Source organism: Theropithecus gelada, chromosome 2 (genome assembly GCF_003255815.1).
Source record: "Theropithecus gelada isolate Dixy chromosome 2, Tgel_1.0, whole genome shotgun sequence".
NCBI classification, from domain to species: domain Eukaryota; kingdom Metazoa; phylum Chordata; class Mammalia; order Primates; family Cercopithecidae; genus Theropithecus; species Theropithecus gelada.
In genome coordinates, this window is record NC_037669.1 from 100,072,013 (window position 1) to 100,091,331 (window position 19,319).

Genomic DNA, 19,319 nt, shown 5'->3' on the forward strand with positions numbered 1-19,319 from the left:
GGACCCCAAGCAATATAACAGACAATATCTTCAACAGAATTTTTTATGGTAACTGCAGAAAGGGATTTCATGTGGCTTTTTCTTATAGGTGATAAAGAGTGAAGACCTTCACCCTGTTACAAACAGTTGTGTATTTATCAAAGCTACCCAATTACAAAAACCAAATCTGACTTTTCAAAGTAAACAAATTATTTTCTGTATAATTGCTGTAATTAACTATGGGGATATCACTGACCCATTAGCAGAAAAAACATATGGAATGAGATTTGTCTTTATGCTTGAGCTAGGATGTTATAAAATTATACATCGTTAACCATAAACTCAGTCACCGTGTTGTATAGCTGGGATGCTAAGATACAAATAGTGGCAGAAATGGCACAACCAGTCCATGACCTCTTTTAATTACTCAGGATGATAATTTTAGGTATCTTTAAGGTAGCTAATTAAAAAGTATGGAGATTCCAAAATCAGTTCAAGCAACATTATTCAGCAAACTTCAGAGCAAAAGAAAGTAATTACTCTTCCCCAAATCTATTCTACTCTTTTAGTTAAGGAGCTCACTGATCCTGCAGTCCTGGGAGGAAACCTGGGGCCTTTTCACACTCTTCTTTTCTCCCCCTTCTTCTTTCTGCTTGGTCCTGAGTCTGCCTCCAATTCCCACACCTGCTTTCAGCCTCACTCTTGCCCTGGGCCTGGGTTGGGAGGTGGTTAGAGAACAAGATTATATGAAATGTTAGAAATGTTGAAGAGGAGTGGGACTTTGGGGTTTGCTGCTCAGTGCTGCCTCAGGCCTCCTCTCCCCACATTCAGTTGCAACACTCCTTGGTCCCCCGAGGTATGGCTACAGTGGCCCTGGGTGTGGCTCAGGCCACCTCTCTGGAAAGCACAGATGTCTATGTGGTGCTAACTATGTAGGTACGCGGAGGGTATGAGTTGTGGGCACATGGCTGCCTACACCTGGATTTTAAAGGATGCCCTGAAGAGCCAAGGGTCTCAGGCAGAGAACTGCCACAGGGATGTGACTATGACAGATAGCTCCACTAGGGAGATGCTTTTTGCTGTCAGGGAAGCAGGGCCACCCCTGAAACCCCAGAATTATAGAGTCACCAGTGTGCTGTTCCAGTCTAGGAGAGCTGTGGGCATGAGACTCTAATGTGTGAGAGCTGTGGTGTGGGCTGCAGCAAAGGTGTGGGTGTGGCGTTGCCTGGAGCCTTGGGGCCCCAACTCCAGTGTGCCCAGGAGTTGGGACATGGAGTTCAAGATTATTCTGGAGACTTAAGATTTAATGTTATTTTCCCTGTTGGGATTTGGATTTACTTGAGACCAGTTACTCTTTTCTTCCTTCCTGTTTTCCTCTTTTGGAATGGGAATGTCTATCCTATGCCTGTCCACCATCGTATTTTAAAAGTCCATAACTTGTTTGATTTTACAGGTTCCCAGCTAGAGAGCAATATGCTTGAGAATGGATTGTATCTCACCCATATCTGATTTAGATGAGACTTTTGAGTTGGTGCTGGAAAAAATTAAGACTTCTGGGACTGCTGAAATGGAATGAATGTATTTTGTATGTGAGAATGACATAAATTTGGGAGGCTAGGAGTGGAATGCTATGGTCTAAATGTTTGTCTCCCTCCAAAATTCATATGGAAACTTAATTGCCAATGCAATAATATTAATTGGGCCTTTAGAAGGTGGTTGGGTTGTGAGGGCTCTGCCCTCCTGAATGGGATTAGTGCCCTTATAAGATGGCTTGAGGGAGTCTGTTTGTCCCTTCATGCCCTTCTGCCATGTGAGGACACAGGGAGAAAGTACCATCTTGGAAGCAGAGAGTGGGCCCTTACCAGCTACTGACTCTGCTAATGCCTTGATCTTGGACTTCCCAGCCTCCAGAACTATGAGAAATACATTTCTATTAATTATAAATTACCCAGTCTAAGGTATTCTGTCATAGTATCAGGAAGAGACTGAGACATGCTATGTGTACCTCCTCTCCTCTGCTTCTTCTAGCTCCACCAATCTGCCCTTCATTGAGGTCTACTAGTAGGGAAAGTTTATTGTTTAATTTGTTGTTGTTGTATTAAGTGAAATGGTGAAGGGTTTGAGTTTTCTGTCTGGATTGATGTGTACAAGACAGAGGCTGCAATAAGGAAGCAAAGACCAGAAACCATTGATCTCTAAGTATGAATTCCTAGGCTTTTTGGAAGGACTTTGGGCTTCGCAGATAGAAATAGGGGTTTGAATCAGTGTAGGTTTGAACCAAGATTCTGAGTGCCATGAAGCCTACCCATCTCAATCACCTGGGTTATGCCAAGATTATCCTGGGACCATCATAGAGGTAACATTTGAGCTGGGCATTCTTGAAGAATTGTGTAGGATTTTCAGTATTACAGGGAGGTATTCCAAGAGATTGAAAGTAATGTGGGAGGACACAGACTTGAAAAAGGTCCTAGCTTGAAAGGTTTGTGACCCTTAGAGGGCAAATTTGGCCAGGAACTCTGCCAGGAACTCTGATCCAAAATTTCTGTAGGATTACAGTGCAGCTCTGACAATGCCTGGAACAGACTTTCCAACTGCATTTAGAGTTGCCTTTTTAGTGTTAGCCAAGAAGTCTATTTCCCCTGCAATCAAGGAAGAATGGAGGCCGAGGGAAGCAGAATCCTGACTGTTTCAAGTTGAAAGGGGTGACTTACTCCTTTGTCATCAGACAGTTCAACAATTGATGGGCACCAAACTGATGTCTGGCTGAGTGACATTAGCAGAAGCTGTTGTATCCAGACAGTCAGCATTTCAACAGCTCAGAGTGATGAGCTTGGACACAGGAAAGGGAATAACAAAGTCATTTAAAGACAAAGAGGAATCTCAGCCCAGCAGACCTAAAAGAACATCCCATTCATCACCAGGGTGGCTCTACAAAGACCCAAATTACAAATAGGGTAAAAAGGCTCATTCATAGAGTCTGTCCACAGTGGAGCATTCTTTACACATAGCGTATGTTTATCAGGCAAAGCATGCTTGCCCTGCCTTCTCATTTTATTTTATTTTATTTTATTTTATTATTATTATTTTTTTTTTGAGACGGAGTCTCGCGCTGTGTCACCCAGGCTGGAGTGCAGTGGCGCGATCTCGGCTCACTGCAAGCTCCGCCTCCCAGGTTCAGGCCATTCTCCTGCCTCAGCCTCCGAGTAGCTGGGACTACAGGCGCCCACCACCACGCCCGGCTAGTTTTTTGTATTTTTAGTAGAGATGGGGTTTCACCATGTTAGCCAGGATGGTCTCGATCTCCTGACCTCGTGATCCGCCCGCCTCGGCCTCCCAAAGTGCTGGGATTACAGGCTTGAGCCACCGCGCCCGGCCTCATTTTAAAGACTGTATTTAAAAGTCTTCCTGACTTCCCAGTGGATTTGTCCTGAAATGAATGAAATAGTAGAGAATAATAAATCAGAAAGGACAGGCTCTGAAATTGCAAATTATTGTCATTACTAGGAAACAGGAAAGGGCATGTTGAAGATAGAAGTACAGTAGATAACATTTACTACTACCACTGCCTACAAGTAGCCCTCTTATCTTTGATTAAGTAATTACCACAGCGCTCACTGAATGAGGACAGCAGTTACATGCTTTATCATCCTGTCACCTCACCACCTAATGCTTCATGGTTATGGCACATCGTGGCTCTAGGCCAGCAGTGCTCCTTGTCGTGTGAGATAGCATATAGAGAAGGTGGCTTTCACAGCCTTGAGGCTCTTAGCCTCTCAGCCCTGTCTCCCCAAACCTCCCTGAACAGTACAAGGCTGAGAACTTGGTTCACTTGAAGGAGCCATCTAGGAAGTGCCAAGGGCAGGCCAAATTGCCCTAATTGTGGCAGGGTACAGACTCTCTGGATTCATGGAAAGTCTTAATCATTAACTGACGTACAGACATTCATAGCACTTTTCCTGCACAAGTAGACTTTACAGAGATTCTTGGGTTGCTGGGCTTGTAAATTGCTGCCCCTGCCTGCCTGCCTGGTTTTGAACACTATAAACATGGAGAGAAGCAGAGCTGGATAGAGGAGGAGTCTGTTACCTCGTTCACTTGCCTCACAGTGGCACGTGGCTCTTACCTGTGTTAGCAGAAAGATTTTACTTTGGCCCATTTCAAAGAGCCATAAAGACACTTGATTGAAAAGCTCAAACCTCAAGGCAGTCCATTGTTTTATTGCTAGGCAGTAACAAGCTGTTGTCCTTTAGAACTTGAGTTAAAATAGCTGGATAGTAAGTAGACGTTCTTTCTCTGGCTTGGGGAGGAGAGTAAGGAAGACACAAGATGGACAGTTTTCACAAAAGGAATGGCACAACATATCCCAGGACTTAATCCTCTTATGAGGGTCACCAATGGCTAGGAACTGTCTGGATTACATCCCCACCTCTGTCCTTCTATCTGCCCTTTACACATTGAATTAGGTCTAAAGAATTAGCACTGCCCCTTACAGGGGTAGGGATGGGGACAAGCTGGAGGGGGAATGTGAGTCATCAGAAGCTTGCTAGGTTTTCTAACTGGTAGATGGTCTTCAAATCTTTTAAGCCACACAACCCATCAGTAAAAACTGTTTGACAATTTACCCCTGAAATATGTGTATTTATTTATAAATTATTAGCATGTACCTACTATCAGCTATCCACATTTTTTAAATATTGGTACATCTTACTTTCAGATTAAAACAAATAAATGAAAGATCTAATATTTTCTTTTACTTGCTCCTAATTGAACATCTTCTTCGTTTTTTTTTTTTTTTTTTTTTTTTGAGATGGAGTCTTGCTTTGTCGCTCAGGCTGGAATGCAGTGGCGCGATCTTGGCTTACTGAAACAACCTTTGCCTCCTGGGTTCAAGCAATTCTCCTGCCTCAGCCTCCCAAATAGCTGGGACTACAGGAGTGTACCGCCACCCCCAGCTAATTTTTGTGTTTTTAGGAGAGATGAGGTTTCACCACGTTGGCCAGGCTGGTCTTGAACTCCTGACCTCGATCCACCTGCCTCAGCCTCCCAAAGTATTGGGGTTACAGGCGTGAGCCACAGCGCCCGGCCTAATTGACCATCTTCTGTAACCCGTGTGTAGTCTAGACTCTGCTTTGAAAACTACTGCTCTAAGCTTTGGGTTCCTCAAGTTCCGGCTTTTTGTTGGCAAAGGATGAAGGGGAGGGATCCACTCAGAGAAAAAAGGGATCATGACTGCATGTATGAGCTGTGTTCAGAGAAATCAATAGAAAAAATGAATACTTCAAGCTCTCCCCTGGTTTGCCAATGATGGCGGGAGAAGGCAGTGGTATTCATGAACTCTGTGTTACCTCTCAGTGAGCCCAGAGATGGTATTTAAGATGGCACAGCTCGACTAAGCCAAAGTTGATGCTGTGTTTCATTGGGCGTTACGGGTCCTGAAAGTCTGGAAATACGTGGGCCTATACCAGACTCTGGGGAGCAGATTCCTGGACCACTCATTACTACCTGGGGTTATGTCACCCTCTCTAAACAAGGAGTAAAGGTAAAGTAGAGGTTGGCGGAGCCTCCGAATCCTTCATCTTGGTGTTGTGATTTCCCCCCACATTTCAGTGTTGTGGGATCCTCACCCCCAATCCCAGGATGGGCATGAGAGAGACTGCTCCCCTGCTGTGCGTGATCTTCATGCAGTTCAGTCACCTGGACAGAGGTAACCACAGCCTAGAGCCAGGACCACCACAGCCACGGGAGGTGAACCAAACTCATTTCAAGCACCTGCTCTGTGCCAGTCTCTGTGTGCGAAAAATGGAACCCAGTTCCTTAAGAAGCTCTTGGGCCAGTGCAGGAGAAAGATGTGCAAACACACACATGGAGTGCAGGGGAGGTCTTAGTTTGGGTTTTTCTCCCAAAGCAGACTGAGTCGAATTGTTCATTTGGAAAGTAATCCTAGGAAAAATACTGAGGGCAGGTGAAGTGAAAGAAGGAAGGGAGGAAAAGTCACAAAAGAGGCATCAATGAACAGGCTATCACTGTGGGCAACTGGGCCTCCATCCCTCAGGGGATCCCTTGAGGAACTCTGTTGAACCTTCCTGCTCAAAGTGTGGCCAGCAACATTAGCATCACCTGGGAGCTTGTTAGAAGTGCAGCATCTTAGGCTGTACCCCAGACCTACTAAATCAGAAGTTGTTTGCACATTAAAGTTTGAGAAACACTGCCCTAAATCTGTCATCTTTGCCAAACATAACAACTTTGATATAAAACATTTTTTAAAAACTACTTTAGGACTTGGTTCTACTAAACTGGATACTTCTGATAACTTTTTTGAGGTTTCCAATATTTGAAGTGCATATTAAAGTTTTTTTCAGCCCGTAGAAAGCTATTTAAAATGCAACTGCATTTACCTGCACTTTATCATAATTACAACTCCACTGCAGAGACAGAAGGCTCGCGCAGCCAACTGTTCTGTAAAATGCTAATTGTGTATGGGAAGTACTTTCCCTCAGAGAAAAATAGAGCGGCTGTCATGTAAGAAGTTATTTTTAAAGAAATACACCAAATGTCTTCTGTACTTTAATGTTTTATCAAAATTTCAGTGAATAGAATACCCTTTGTGAAAGATCAATACACATAACTCGGATGTAGCTGGACTGTCTTTACTGTCTTACATTTCTTGCCATCTGATGGGAATGGCTGTGGGTGGGAAGATGAGGAAGTCAGGAATTCTGGCCAGGAAATGCCTGCCTGGAGAGGATTTCACATGGTCTACTGATGTTGTTCTCTTTAATCTCCCACTCCTGATCTGTGTCTGACCGTTTAAATGTTAGCTTGTTTGCTGTTAATGTTTAGCAAACATTATTGTGCCAGGCACACTAATGGTAGTTGTCAGCATAAAATAAGCAATAGAGAGACTGACTTACCAAAGCAGAGAGTTTATTTGGGAATAGCAGGAGATTGCAATCCAAGATGTACATGCTATGATGGATCATAGGTACATCCAAGGGGTTTGGGGAAAGGGGAAAGCTTTTAAAGACACAAAGGAGAAGCCCACATAGGCTGTTTTGAAACAAGGACCATTGGTTATGGGGCTTGTTGCAGGAGTTGGCATTAGCTTTTTGGTGGAGACAGCTGGTGTCAGGCAAGTGTCCTTGAGCAAGCGGCTTAACTGGATTACTGCTTTATATATTAACAGACTCAAATATGTTTAGCTTTTTGATATGGCATGAAAATGAGATGCTGAAGTATATATACTTTAAAACTTGTGTTCAGCAATAATGTTTCAGTGTTTTACCTTACTTGGAAATGATCTAGATTTAAAATTTAACTTAGAAAAATTCGAAGGGTATGGCTACTGAAGAAATTTGGGACACTTTTAAAAGTAGACATATTTTAAAATATAATGATTGTTTAAAAGTACATATATAAACTTTTATTTCAGTTATATCTCTTTAATTCACTCATTCTTAACAATTATGCTTGGAACACTCATGAAAATTACATAAGACATGAGACAAAGCTGCCGTCACCTCAAGTTATTTTCCTATTATCCGTTTTGACAGCACATGCATGTCAGGCAGTCATGACAAAGCAAGAACCCTAAAGTTAAGTACATGAGTATTGTTGACAGCTCAGAAGACACAAAAGTTCTCATTAAACTGACAATATTAAGTAAGTCTTGTTACAGATTTACTTAAGTCATGTAAACCTGAAAAGCATTTAGGTTAGTTCCTATATTTCTAGGAATTTTAGGTATACTCATTCATCTCTAAGCCAATTTGAATAAAGCCTTTACTATTTGTAAAGACCTTTACAATTTTTCATTTGTAAAAATGAAATTGAAATTTGTAATTTCATTTGCTCAATATTCAAATAGTCAAAAATCATGCCAACAAGGAAGAAAGTGGACAGGGGGCAGAGCATATAAAGTTAGCAAGGCTTTTAGAAAAGGAATTTCAGTTGACTAAGATGTTCCCATGGGAGAAGCAAGATTTAATAAAACAGAGGGGCCTTAAAAAATGTATGCATAGCCTGAATATTAGCTTCCAATTGACTTCTGGCCATAGAGTTCCTTAAAAAAATCCTCCTTGGCCGGGCCCAGTGGCTCATGCCTGTAATCCCAGCACTTTGGGAGGCCGAGGCAGGCAGATCACAAGGTCAGGAGATCGAGACCATCCTGGCTAACATGGTGAAACCCCGTCTCTACTAAAAATACAACAAAAAAAACAGCTGGGCGTGGTGGTGGGCGCTTGTAGTCCTAGCTACTCAGGAGGCTGAGGCAGGAGAATGGTGTGAATCCAGGAGGCGGAGCTTGCAATGAGCCGAGATTGCGCCACTGTACTCCAGCCTGGGTGACAGAACGAGACTCCGTCTCAAAAAAAAAAAAAAAAAAAAAAAATATATATATTATATAAATATATATATATATATATATATATATATATATACACACACACACACACACACACTCCTCAAATATCTTACTATCAGGTTTCATCTGTGACAAACAGCAAATATTCCTGGCAGTATTGAACTTTTTTGTTTCCTTTCTGAGTATACAGCTTAGGAGAGAAAGCCAAACAAGCAAACGGTTCAATTCCAAACCAAAGATGTAATTCAAACTCATTCTTACAAACGTTTTTCTCTTGAGAAGCTCTGCAATTCAGTTTTATGCTGCAAAGGATAGGCGTGAGTGGCTATGTGTATGACAATCTTGGTCTATAATCCTACACAAATTTTATTTGGATTAATGGTGGAGGAGTCAGTCTAGTCAGACACATTGTCTTTCTGAGAGCCTCGCAAGAGTTACTTTTATAGATAGGAATGATGTGTGGTTAGCATACTATTTTATGCAAATGGTGGCTTCCTCATCAAGTGTAATGCATCTTTTATTCCTTAAGAACAGATACTTTAATGGTTGAAGCTGCTATATATTTACTCAGTCCTTCACAGCTTGGTTGTTGAAGACCAAGAATAATTTCCCCCCCTTTCCTATTTATTTTAAATAGGCAGTATGTTCCTATGACTCAAAACTTAAATGGTACAAAAAGGTCTATGGTGAAAAATTTCCCTTTCACCTCAAGCCACTATCAAAGAGAAATTACACTGGATACTTGTTAAAAATGGCAAGACAGATTTTATTTGAGCTACTGCAATAGGGAAGAGAGACTTCAGCATATAACCAAAGTCAACTCTGAATATAGCAAGGGTAGCTGGGTATGTTTAGCCAATGGACTTGGTGAGGAAATCAGTGGATAGAAAATTATTAAGAGGAACTTGATTAGATATTAAGGGTAGGGGTTCTCACTAAACTGACTTGCTAAACTTGTGTTGGCAGGCCAAGGACAAGGCCTAGTTGAGAAGAGGACTCAAAGAAGCCTGAATAATTTGGTCAAGGAGGGAGTCCTTGTCACCAGCCAGCAGTGTTCCTTTCTGTGGACAACCACTAATACTGTATTTATTTTGTTTTAATAACCTCAGGTATTTTCTTTATATTAAATTATGTTAGGAAAAGTCTCATTTCAACCAGATGTGATCCAGTCTTACTATTTGTTTAGGTTCTAGAAAATGCTGCCCTATTCACCAATTCCATTTAGGGCCTCATTTTCTTGGGTATAAAGTGGGATTGCTGTGAGCTTCCTCAGAGATTGTAAAAATATAATTGATGTATAAGGACTCAGCAGCGCCTGGCACATCGCAGGCATCTAATGATTGAGATTGCCCTTCCTCCCTTTCCCTGTTGCCAAATGGGCTATTTTCCCAACTTTTTTTGGGCCTCTTGTTTGAACCACAAATTTTGGTGCCCTAGCAGTCCTTGGTGCTTGTGATGGATATCTGTTTCCCTGCCATCTGTCTTCGTCTGACAAGCTGCATGTGAGTTCATGCTGCCCACATGCTCTGCACCTCCATTCCATGCTGCAGCCCAGCAGCAGTGTCTACAACCTGAGATTTCCTAAGTGAATATTCTCAACTTACTCCATACTTTGAAAAAATAGCTTTACCTGTGCCACGTGACATTGCTAGTTGTGGTTCACTATGTGCTTTAAACACTAATTATCCTGGAAGTTGAATGTATGGAATATTACTTGAATATATACAGTGAGAGCACTGTAGCTAGTGTTTGGCTGGGTTGTTGCTCCATGAAGGATACATTCTTAGATTCCTCTTTGCCTAGCAGTGCAGTTAGAGACAATCCCTTCTTTTGAGTGGAGGGGAAAAGGTTGGGCTTTACAGTTTTGATGAAGCTTCCTTTAAATCCTGGCTCCCTGGCTTTCAGCTTTTCCAAGCATTAGTTTCCCTAGGGTAACCCAGGTGCAGGGGAAGTCTCTTAAAGCAAGTTGTTTCCCCTCCACCTTGCCCCTAGGTCAGAGGTTCTCAAAGTGTGCTCCCTACCTAGATCAGCAGCATCAATATCACCTGAAGTTTGTTAGAAATGCAAATGAGAAACATTGAGGTAGAGGCCAGGTGCAGTGGCTCATGCCTGTAATCCCAGCACTTTGGGAGGCCGAGGCAGGCAGATCGCTTGAGGTCAGGAGTTCAAGCACCACCCTGGCCAACATGGTGAAACCTCGTGCCTACTAAAAATACAAAAATTAGCTGGATGTGGTGGTAGGCACCTGTAATCCCAGCTACTCGGAAGGCTGAGGCGGGATAATTGTTTGAACCTGGGAAGCAGAGGTTGCAATGAGCTGAGATTGTGCCACTGCACTCCAGCCTGGGTGACAGAGAGAGACACCATCTCAAACAAAACAAAACAGAAACCAGAAACATTGAGGTGGAGCCCAGCAATTGGTCTTTCAACAAGCTGGAATGTTTGTTGTTTCAGAGACTCCTTCAACAAGAATCTTTGGAAAGATGATTCTGATGCACACTCATGTTGGGATACTGGCTTTACTGCATAAAGCCACCAGGCAGAGGCTCTTGGCTTCTGTTAATATTTTCATATACTCATTTATTTTAGGTTAGTAGAAGGTTCGTATTCCTATTTGGGGATGACAGGGGTCAGTGTCTGGCTTGAGTGCTCTGGGCATGGCAGCCTCAGAGATGCAACAACCTCCACTGAGCCTGCAAAAGACTGAGAGAGTCACTGCTTCCTGCTCAGTTACACAGTCCCCCTGGAGGTTGACAGGGGCTTCTCCATTTCTGTCCCAGTTTACCTCTAGCTAACTCAGTGTTCTCAACCTTACCACTATTGACATTTTGGGTTAATCGTTGTTGTAGGGGGCTGCTATAGTTTGAATGTCTCCCAAAGTTCATGTGTTAGAAGCTTAATCCCCAATGCAATAGTATTGAAAGGTGAGAACTTTAAGAGTGTTTAGGTCATGAGGGCTCTGCCTTATGAATGGATTAACATTGTTATCATAGGAGTAGGTTCATTATTGCAAGAGTGTGTTTGTTATAAAAGTGAGTTTGGCGTTCTCTTGCTCTCTCTCATGCATGCTTTCTTACCCTTCTGCCTTCTGCCATGGGATGACACAGCAAGAAGGCCCTTGCCAGATGCAGGCCCTTTGACCTTAGACTTCCCAGTTTCCAGAACTATAGGAAATAAAATTTTTTCTTTATACATCACCCAGTCTGTATTATTCTGTCATAGCAACACAAAATGGATTAAGACAGGGGCTGTCCTATGCATTATAGGATGTTTAGCAGTATCCCTGTTTTCTGCCCACTAGATGCCAGTGGCAGCACACCCTTAGTTGTTACAATCAAAAATGTCTCCAGACATTGTCAAATATTCTCTGAGGGTCAAAAATCACTCTGTACCTCCCTTTGAGAACGACTGGTCTTATGTGGGTGACCACTTGAGTGGAGGTGGTCACTGGGAAATTTTGTCTGGAGGGGAGAGCAGTGTAACTGGAAGGAAAGTTTTGAATCTTGGCCCCTCCAATTACTAGCCACATGACTTCTTTCCCTGTCCCCTACTCACTCCTAGTCTCCCTTAACCAAAAAATTGCACACATACAATCTTTATTTTCATAAATGACTTTTACTTATCATTTCTCTTGACAGTAATTCTTGGCAATGTGCATATAACGTGAAGGGAAGCATAACTTTCAGAAGTCATCAAAGATATTATCCTGTTGTCCTCATTTTCTTAAACCATTAAAATATTTTCATTTATAAAAATTAATCTAAATATAAATATTGACACTAAAGATCAAAATCACTTGATGACAAAATAATTCTTCTGGAACTATAACATATGCTTATGGTTTTTAATAGTAAATTAAATCTTTGCACTTATTTGGCACAAGGAAACCTTTATAAAAGTTCAAATGCCACACAGCAGGCTGCTTTTTCTTCTTTTTTGTTGTTTTTTGTTTGCAAGGCTTACACAGTACACATTTTTGTCAAAGAAAACTGAATATTTTTAACACTGTAACACAACAATAGTTGCTTTTCATGCCTGTTAAAGAAAACGTTCTATTTGGAAGTCAAATCTTTTTTTGTTGTGTTTTTAAAATTTGTTTTTGTTTTGCTTTGAATCACACCAACAGAACAAAAAGCCGAAGATTTACTTATTTCAAAGGAGTCATTTCTGTTAGATGACACATAACACAGCATCAGCAAGGAGTATTATTGGAAGATAACATAGACCCCCATCAGGAGTGGATCATAGCACACAAATCAGCAGAAAATCAGATCTGGAAATGCACATAGCAGCAAAAAAAACGTAGAGGTTGAAAACAACAGAGTTAGGCTTTTGTGATGCATTCCAATCATAATTAGCATAAAGGTGTGGCTTTGGCAAATTAATCTCTCTGGCCTTCAGTTATTAAATTTGAAACATGGGAAAACTTATTGAATAAGGTTGCCATAAGGATTAAAAGGAGAAGAACATTGCCTCCTTCAGAGCAGGCACTTAACACACATTCATCATAACTCCTCTCTTGCCTCCTTTCTTTTACCTTCCTAAGATTCAGACTGTATCAGGAACAAACATAAAAGAAGGTTGTTAGTGCCCAATTAATTGAGTGAAAGTTCAGTTCCATTTGCTTTTATAAACACTCTAAATAGTCATGCATTTGATATGGGTTCAAAGAAACCACAGACATGGAGTTAGAGTCAACTCTTGTGTCCATTAAATGCACAGTTTGTCCTTGAATTTTTTATACCTATAAATTATCTAAGGCTATTCCCTAATCATTTTTATCTTTAAGGTCATTTTACTACTTTGCTGAATATTTATTGGGAAGTAAATTTGGAGGACAAAATTTTTCTCATGTGGTCTTTCTCTGTGGTAATTCATTTACCTACACTTTGTTTAGATGTGATCATTGCTAAACCACATCATGTTGATTCTGGACAGTGCCCTAAAGTTGAGCCAATGATGGTCTTTCTCAAGCCCCTTTCCCCTTCAGTTTTGGGAAACTGTCAGTAAGCCCATGGAAGAACCCTAAATTCTTAATGAGACACTGTTTCAGATAGACCTGGGCATGGCATGAGTGAGTCAGAACTTCTCATCCTGTGGCTTGTGATTGCAAAGCAATGGGAATGACTGGTAGTGTGGTAGGCTGAGATTTTAGTAGGAAGGAGGTGGCTGAAGGGAGACCTGCAGTCTTGACGGTTGAGCAATCCCCAAATTAGACTGTCCCTAGTGTTCACTGCATGGACTTGCTTTTCCCTCAGGATTTGCAAGACAAAGATGCTTGTGAGAGATTAATAAGCATTAATGATGGATTAAATAATAATTCCCACCTTCCTCCCTCCACCCCCCTCCAACAGTTTTCTTTTGGAAAAATTGTTGACATGGAATACTAGCTGAATCAAAGGGATAAAAAAAAAAGATCTTAAAGTCAACACACAGTAGCAAAGCAAACAGGGAAAATATGTATCTTAAACATGGAGCTCTGCTGTTGGAAGCCAGTGTCTTGGTTTTCTGTCTTGGATTCCCCTGGGAGCCTAAGGCAGAGAGTGGGCAAGACCGCAATGCTGAAGTCTGAGACAGCTTTCTGGATGAGGTATCAGGACAGCCCTGTGCAATGGTGCACTGTGGCCTCCCCAGGCCTTCTCCTCAGGTGGAAATCCATACAGTACTCGATGGCTGTTGGGTCAAGGCACTGTCGTGTACGGCCGGAGGCAGTGAGTCACTGGCAGTGGAATTCCATGGTGTCAGTACATCACAGCTGACTCCAGAGCAGGCTCCTGAGGTGAGACATTGAACACACTCTCATCAGCCACTTGGGAAGACTGAGAATAAACAATGAAAAATAATGTTTACTGCTTTTTAAAAGCTATTCATGCTTATTGACCAGTTCGATGTTTCACAACATTTAGAAAGTGATGTCATTTTTAAATGCATACTTCTTAATCCACCTGAAATTAATTTTGGTATTTGGAATAAGGTAATTATCGAATGTGCCTTCTTTCCCACTACCATCCCAATGTCCAGTATTGCAAGTACAGTGTTCTTGTTTGTTTAATAATCCATACCTTCTTTACTAGTTTCTAAATCTTTTACAAAGATAATATAACACATTCTCATATGTGGCTGTATCTATTTCTGGGCTATTTTATTTCATTAATGATCAGTTTCATTTCAGCTTTTAATTTGTTTTAAAATCTGGGAGGAAAATCTCTGTAATTTTGCAAAATGCTTTTGTCTATTCTTTCTATTATTACATGAACTTTAATTCAAGGAAAATTTCACCGAGTTTTTTTAATGAAAATTGGATTAAGCTACAGATTAATTTGGGAAGAAATGACTTTTCTTACTGAACTGTTGATGTGATTTATTAAAATCCACTTATGCCTAGTGTTCCACTATTGGAACGCTAAGCGTGTGGGAGTTATTTGTATCCTACTGCTAAAGGTCATCACCAAGGTCTGATTTTTCACTCATGCGAAAATTTAAAAAACTGCAACCTCCAGCATAAATGGGATTGATATCACAGTATTTAAGCTATCCTTGCATTCCCACAAAACCTACCTGTTATTTATTTATTCATTTGTTCTTAGAGATAGGGTCTTACTCTGTTGCTCAGGCTGGCGTGCAGTGGTGCGATCGTAGCTCACCGCAACCTCAAACTCCTGGGCTCAGAGGATCCCCTCCTTAGCCTCTCTAGTAGCTGGGACTACAGGCACATGCCACCATGACTGGCTAACTTTTTATTTTTTGTAAAGACAGGTCTCACTATGTTGCCCAGGCTGGTCTTGAACTTCTGGCCTCAAGTGATCCTCCCACCTTGGTCTCCCAAAGTGCTGGAATTATAGGTGTGAGCCATCTCGCTTGGCCTACTGTAATTTATTACTGAATGCACTGCTCTTTAATTGGCTAATATTTTATTTCATATTCTTCATCTCTGAAGAAGTACAACTGGTGTAATAATTTTCGTGTGTCTGTGTGTGCCTGTGTGTGATGGGCACAGAACATGTATACATGCTTACCAGACATGGATCAGGCTTTCATGATTGGGGTTCTGATAGCTTCACAACATGAATCTTTTAGTTTTCAATATTTTGATGACCTGGAATATTTTATATGGTATGGGAATTAATTGTTGCTTAAAAAAAATCAGCAAAATCATTTGGCCACAGAATCCTTTTGAAAGGTTTAATAGATTTTAAGTTTCTTTTTATTTCTTGTTAGTTTTTGCTATTTTTCTGATTTGATTCTGATTTGACTAGTATTGATTCTAAATTTATGAGAATAGTTTTACACCACATTATATATATAAAAAATTGACATCCTTTTATATAATCTTTTGTTTTCAGTTTTTTTCTTTATGTGACTTACAAAACATTTCTATTTTTTTCAAATAATCAACTCCTAGATGTAGATATAGAGAGATCATTTCCATAATTTCTGGTCTTAATTAAATGTTTTTTATGTTCATTTTTGATGTCTGGAATTCAATGTCTAGTTGTTTTTCTTCTTCTTTAACAAGGAACAAAATATTTAATACTATAAATTTGACACAGTGTAGTTTTATATGTATGCTATTTGCTTTGGTATATATAATGTTTTCATTTTGTAAGCGCCCTGTGGATTTTTCTAATTCAGTAGTTATTTTGAAGTGTATGTGTATGTGTGTGTGAGTGTGCATGTGTATATGTATGGACAGTTGTGTATGTGAGTACAAGTGCTTTTTAACTTCTAAGTAGGGTTTCTGTTTTTTAACTTAGGTTCTAATTTTCTACATTGGCCCTGTCCAACATGGTAGCCACTAGCCACATGTGGCTATTTACATTCAGATTAACTAAAATTAACTAAAATTTAAAAATCAGTTCCCTCAATGCAGTAGCCACATTTCAAGTATTCAATAGCCACATGTGGCTCGTGGCCACTGTACTGGTCACTGCAGATATAGACCATTACCCTCATTACACGAAGTTCTATTAGACAGCACTGCCCTAGATTATGTTTGGCATTGTGATCATAGAGGGTTTACTTTTTGGAATTTATTGAGGTATTCTTTGTGATTTTGTATAAAGTCAATTTTTATAAATGGTCCATTGATGCCTGGAAAGAGAGTGAATGTCTATAAAATATAAAGTTAGATAAACATCTTAATTAAAGCTTAACAGTTACACTATTCAATTCTCTAATTTGTATTTATTTATGGGGTACTTGGGCTGCCAAAGGCTGATAAGGGACTTTTAAAGTCACCAACCATTGCACCATAAATTCTGTTGCTTTATTATCTGCCAAATCAAGAAAGGCTCATGACTTAACTACTTTATTTTATCAACATTTAAACATCTTTCCTCCTTGTTTTCTCTCAATGCTTTTTATCTGGAATTCTCCTTTCGTTGAAAGTAATTATTTCTGCCCTATTTTGCTTTTATTTGTTCAGTAAATATTGTCTATTCTTTCATTTTTAAACTCTCTGTGTTACTTTAAGGTAATTTATTTTTATTTTATTAAAAAAACATATTGAAGTGAAAGCCACATAACATAAAATAAACCATTCTAAAGTTAACAATTTGGTGGCATTTAGTATGCTCACGAGGTTGTACATCTACCACCTTTATCTAGTTTCAATAAATTTCTGTCACTCTAAAGTAAAACCCCTTACTCATTAAGTAGTTTCTTCCTATTGCCCCTTCCCACAACCTCCGGCAGCCACCAATCTCATGTCCTGCCTCTATGAAAGACAATTTATTTTTAACTTTCTTATTTATAACCAATTCCTTCCATGACCGTAGTGGTCTGCCCTTTTAGTGTGATAATACATCTTTTTCCGCTCTGTGAAATAATAGTCAGAAGCAAGGGAATTAGACTTTAAAAGGTCAGGGTTAATGGCTGACCAATGAAGAGAAGGCAGTGAGTAAAGCTACTGCCATATAATGCCTGAGAGTAACTTGTATTTCAAAAGGATGTGTCCACCATTATGCCATTATGTGGTGCTTCTGTGCTCATGAGACAGGGACAATGACAGGGAGGAAGAGGAAGGGAGGAATGGGTGAAGGATAAAAGATAACAGAATAAATTTGTCCTTGCCTTAGTCTTGTCATCTCAGACATGATCTGCCCTCTGCGTAATTGGTATCACTGAGACAGCTTAGTTAGATGATCATTTTCTACGTAAGTAGCATCAAACATTTGCCAAAACTTTGACATGTATGTTGGTTTTGTGAAAGGAAATTAAATCTGGGGGGTCCCCAAATCACTAAGCTAAAGGGAAAAGTCAAGCTGAGAACTGGGTCATGCAAACCTGCCTCTCGTTTCGTTTCCTAAATAAGATGGCTACACGCCTCCCCAATATTTTGCCTACATGGAAATTCCTGGTTAGCTCCAAGATCTTTACCCTAAGGTGTTTCGGTTAAAATTTCACCATGGCAATGCAAATTGATAGCTTATCTTTACAGGTGCAGTCACCCCCCCGCCCCGGCCCACCAGACACAAATGCATATCTGATTGTTCCCCTGCCCCATTTTTCTATATTATCTGCTGTAAAAATGCAGATTCCCTGCATTTTTCCTCTGCCCCATTTGTCTATGTCATCTGATGTAAAAAAAATGCAGGTTCACTGAGCCGGACAAAGGCATGAATGACTATTTTTCCCTACCCCCCTCTTACATGAAAATTGTGTACTTCTCAATAGCCTGCACTTTCCTTTTTAAATTTAGAGCCCTCAAAATCATCGTCTGAGAAAGGCATAGACCTGTCTCCTGCGTGCACATCCTTAACTTTGGCAAATAAACCTCATAAAATGATAGGGACTTGTCTCGTTATTTTTATCGATTGACAGTTTTTAAGCAAAAGATCCAACACACCTTTCTCTATAATTTCTAGAGTTCATGCAGATTATTTACTGTCTCTTCCTTTGCTACATTTAGGAGTAGCTGCTGACTTTTTTCAGGAACACAGCATTAACGGCTAATGAGAAATTTAAGGAAGAGTGATTATGAACTGAAAACAGAATAAAAACTGTTGCATCTCAACCAGACTGTAATATTCTATTTACATATTTTTATTTCTCTTATATCAAAGCTGCTTCCTACAAGGAGCTAGAGATGCAGTTGAGAGGATATACCCACATATTTAAGAGGTATATAGCAGGCAGGATGTTACTTAGTTTTAGAACCTCGTCCCTACTGCTAAACAAACCCTTAATAGCGGCTACACCATTAGGATGTCCTGATCCAACATCGAGGTTATAAACTCTATTGTCAATTTGGATTCTAGAACTGGGGAACTTATTCCGTTGATCAAATTATTGGGTCAATGTGTATTAACTCACTTAGACTAGTGCGGTCTTAGTTTAGGTTGTTTGGAGGTTGAATTATGCTCCAAGGTCACTCCAACCAAAATTTTTAATCCACAGATAGTAGGCTAGGGCCTGCAGGCTTGTTTGAGTTTTTATTTGCATTAATGAATTAAAGCTCCATAGGGTTTTCTCATCTCATTTGTTTATATCCGCCTCTTCACGAATAGGTCAAATTCACTGATTAAAAGTAAGAGACAGCTGAACCTTCGTATGGCTATTCATACAAGTCCCTATTTAGGGAACAAGTGGTTATGCTACCTTTGCATGGTCAGGATACCGTGGCTGTTGAACATATGTGAGTGGGCAGGCAGTGCCTCTAATACCGGTAATGCTAGAGGTGATGTTTTTGGTAAACAAGTAGGGTAAGATTTGCCGAGTTCCTTTTACTTTTTGTAATCTCTCCTTAGAGCATACCTGTGTTGGGTTAACAGTGTCAATAATAGGGTGCTTATTATATCAGTTACTAATATTAGGCTGTTAACTCTCAGTGGGTTATTCTGGTCTGATGTAAGCTTATGCAATGGAGAATGTCTTCATGTTACTTATATTAACATTATTCCTTCTATTAAGTAATAGATTGATGTTAGGAGTGATGTTAGGAGTGAATAGTGTGATGTTAGGAGTTCAGTAGAGTGATTAG

The 19,319-nt window shown here is 40.3% G+C and overlaps 1 protein-coding gene and 1 long non-coding RNA gene across 5 annotated transcripts in view; one reads left to right on the plus strand and one right to left on the minus strand.

Annotated features, from left to right (window-relative positions):
- The window catches only part of LOC112618544, a 127,978-nt gene that overhangs the window by 32,063 nt on the left and 76,596 nt on the right, over positions 1–19,319 (plus strand). The gene's annotated exons all lie outside the window — the stretch shown is intronic.
- Positions 11,934–19,319, minus strand: part of MYRIP (myosin VIIA and Rab interacting protein) — a 410,104-nt gene continuing 402,718 nt past the window's right edge. For all 4 annotated transcript variants that reach the window (XM_025375656.1, XM_025375655.1, XM_025375654.1 and 1 more), the window contains one exon: positions 11,934–14,112. In XM_025375656.1, the coding sequence (XP_025231441.1) occupies positions 14,080–14,112 (33 nt within the window). In that variant the 3' untranslated portion in view covers positions 11,934–14,079. The remainder of the gene's footprint in view (positions 14,113–19,319) is intronic.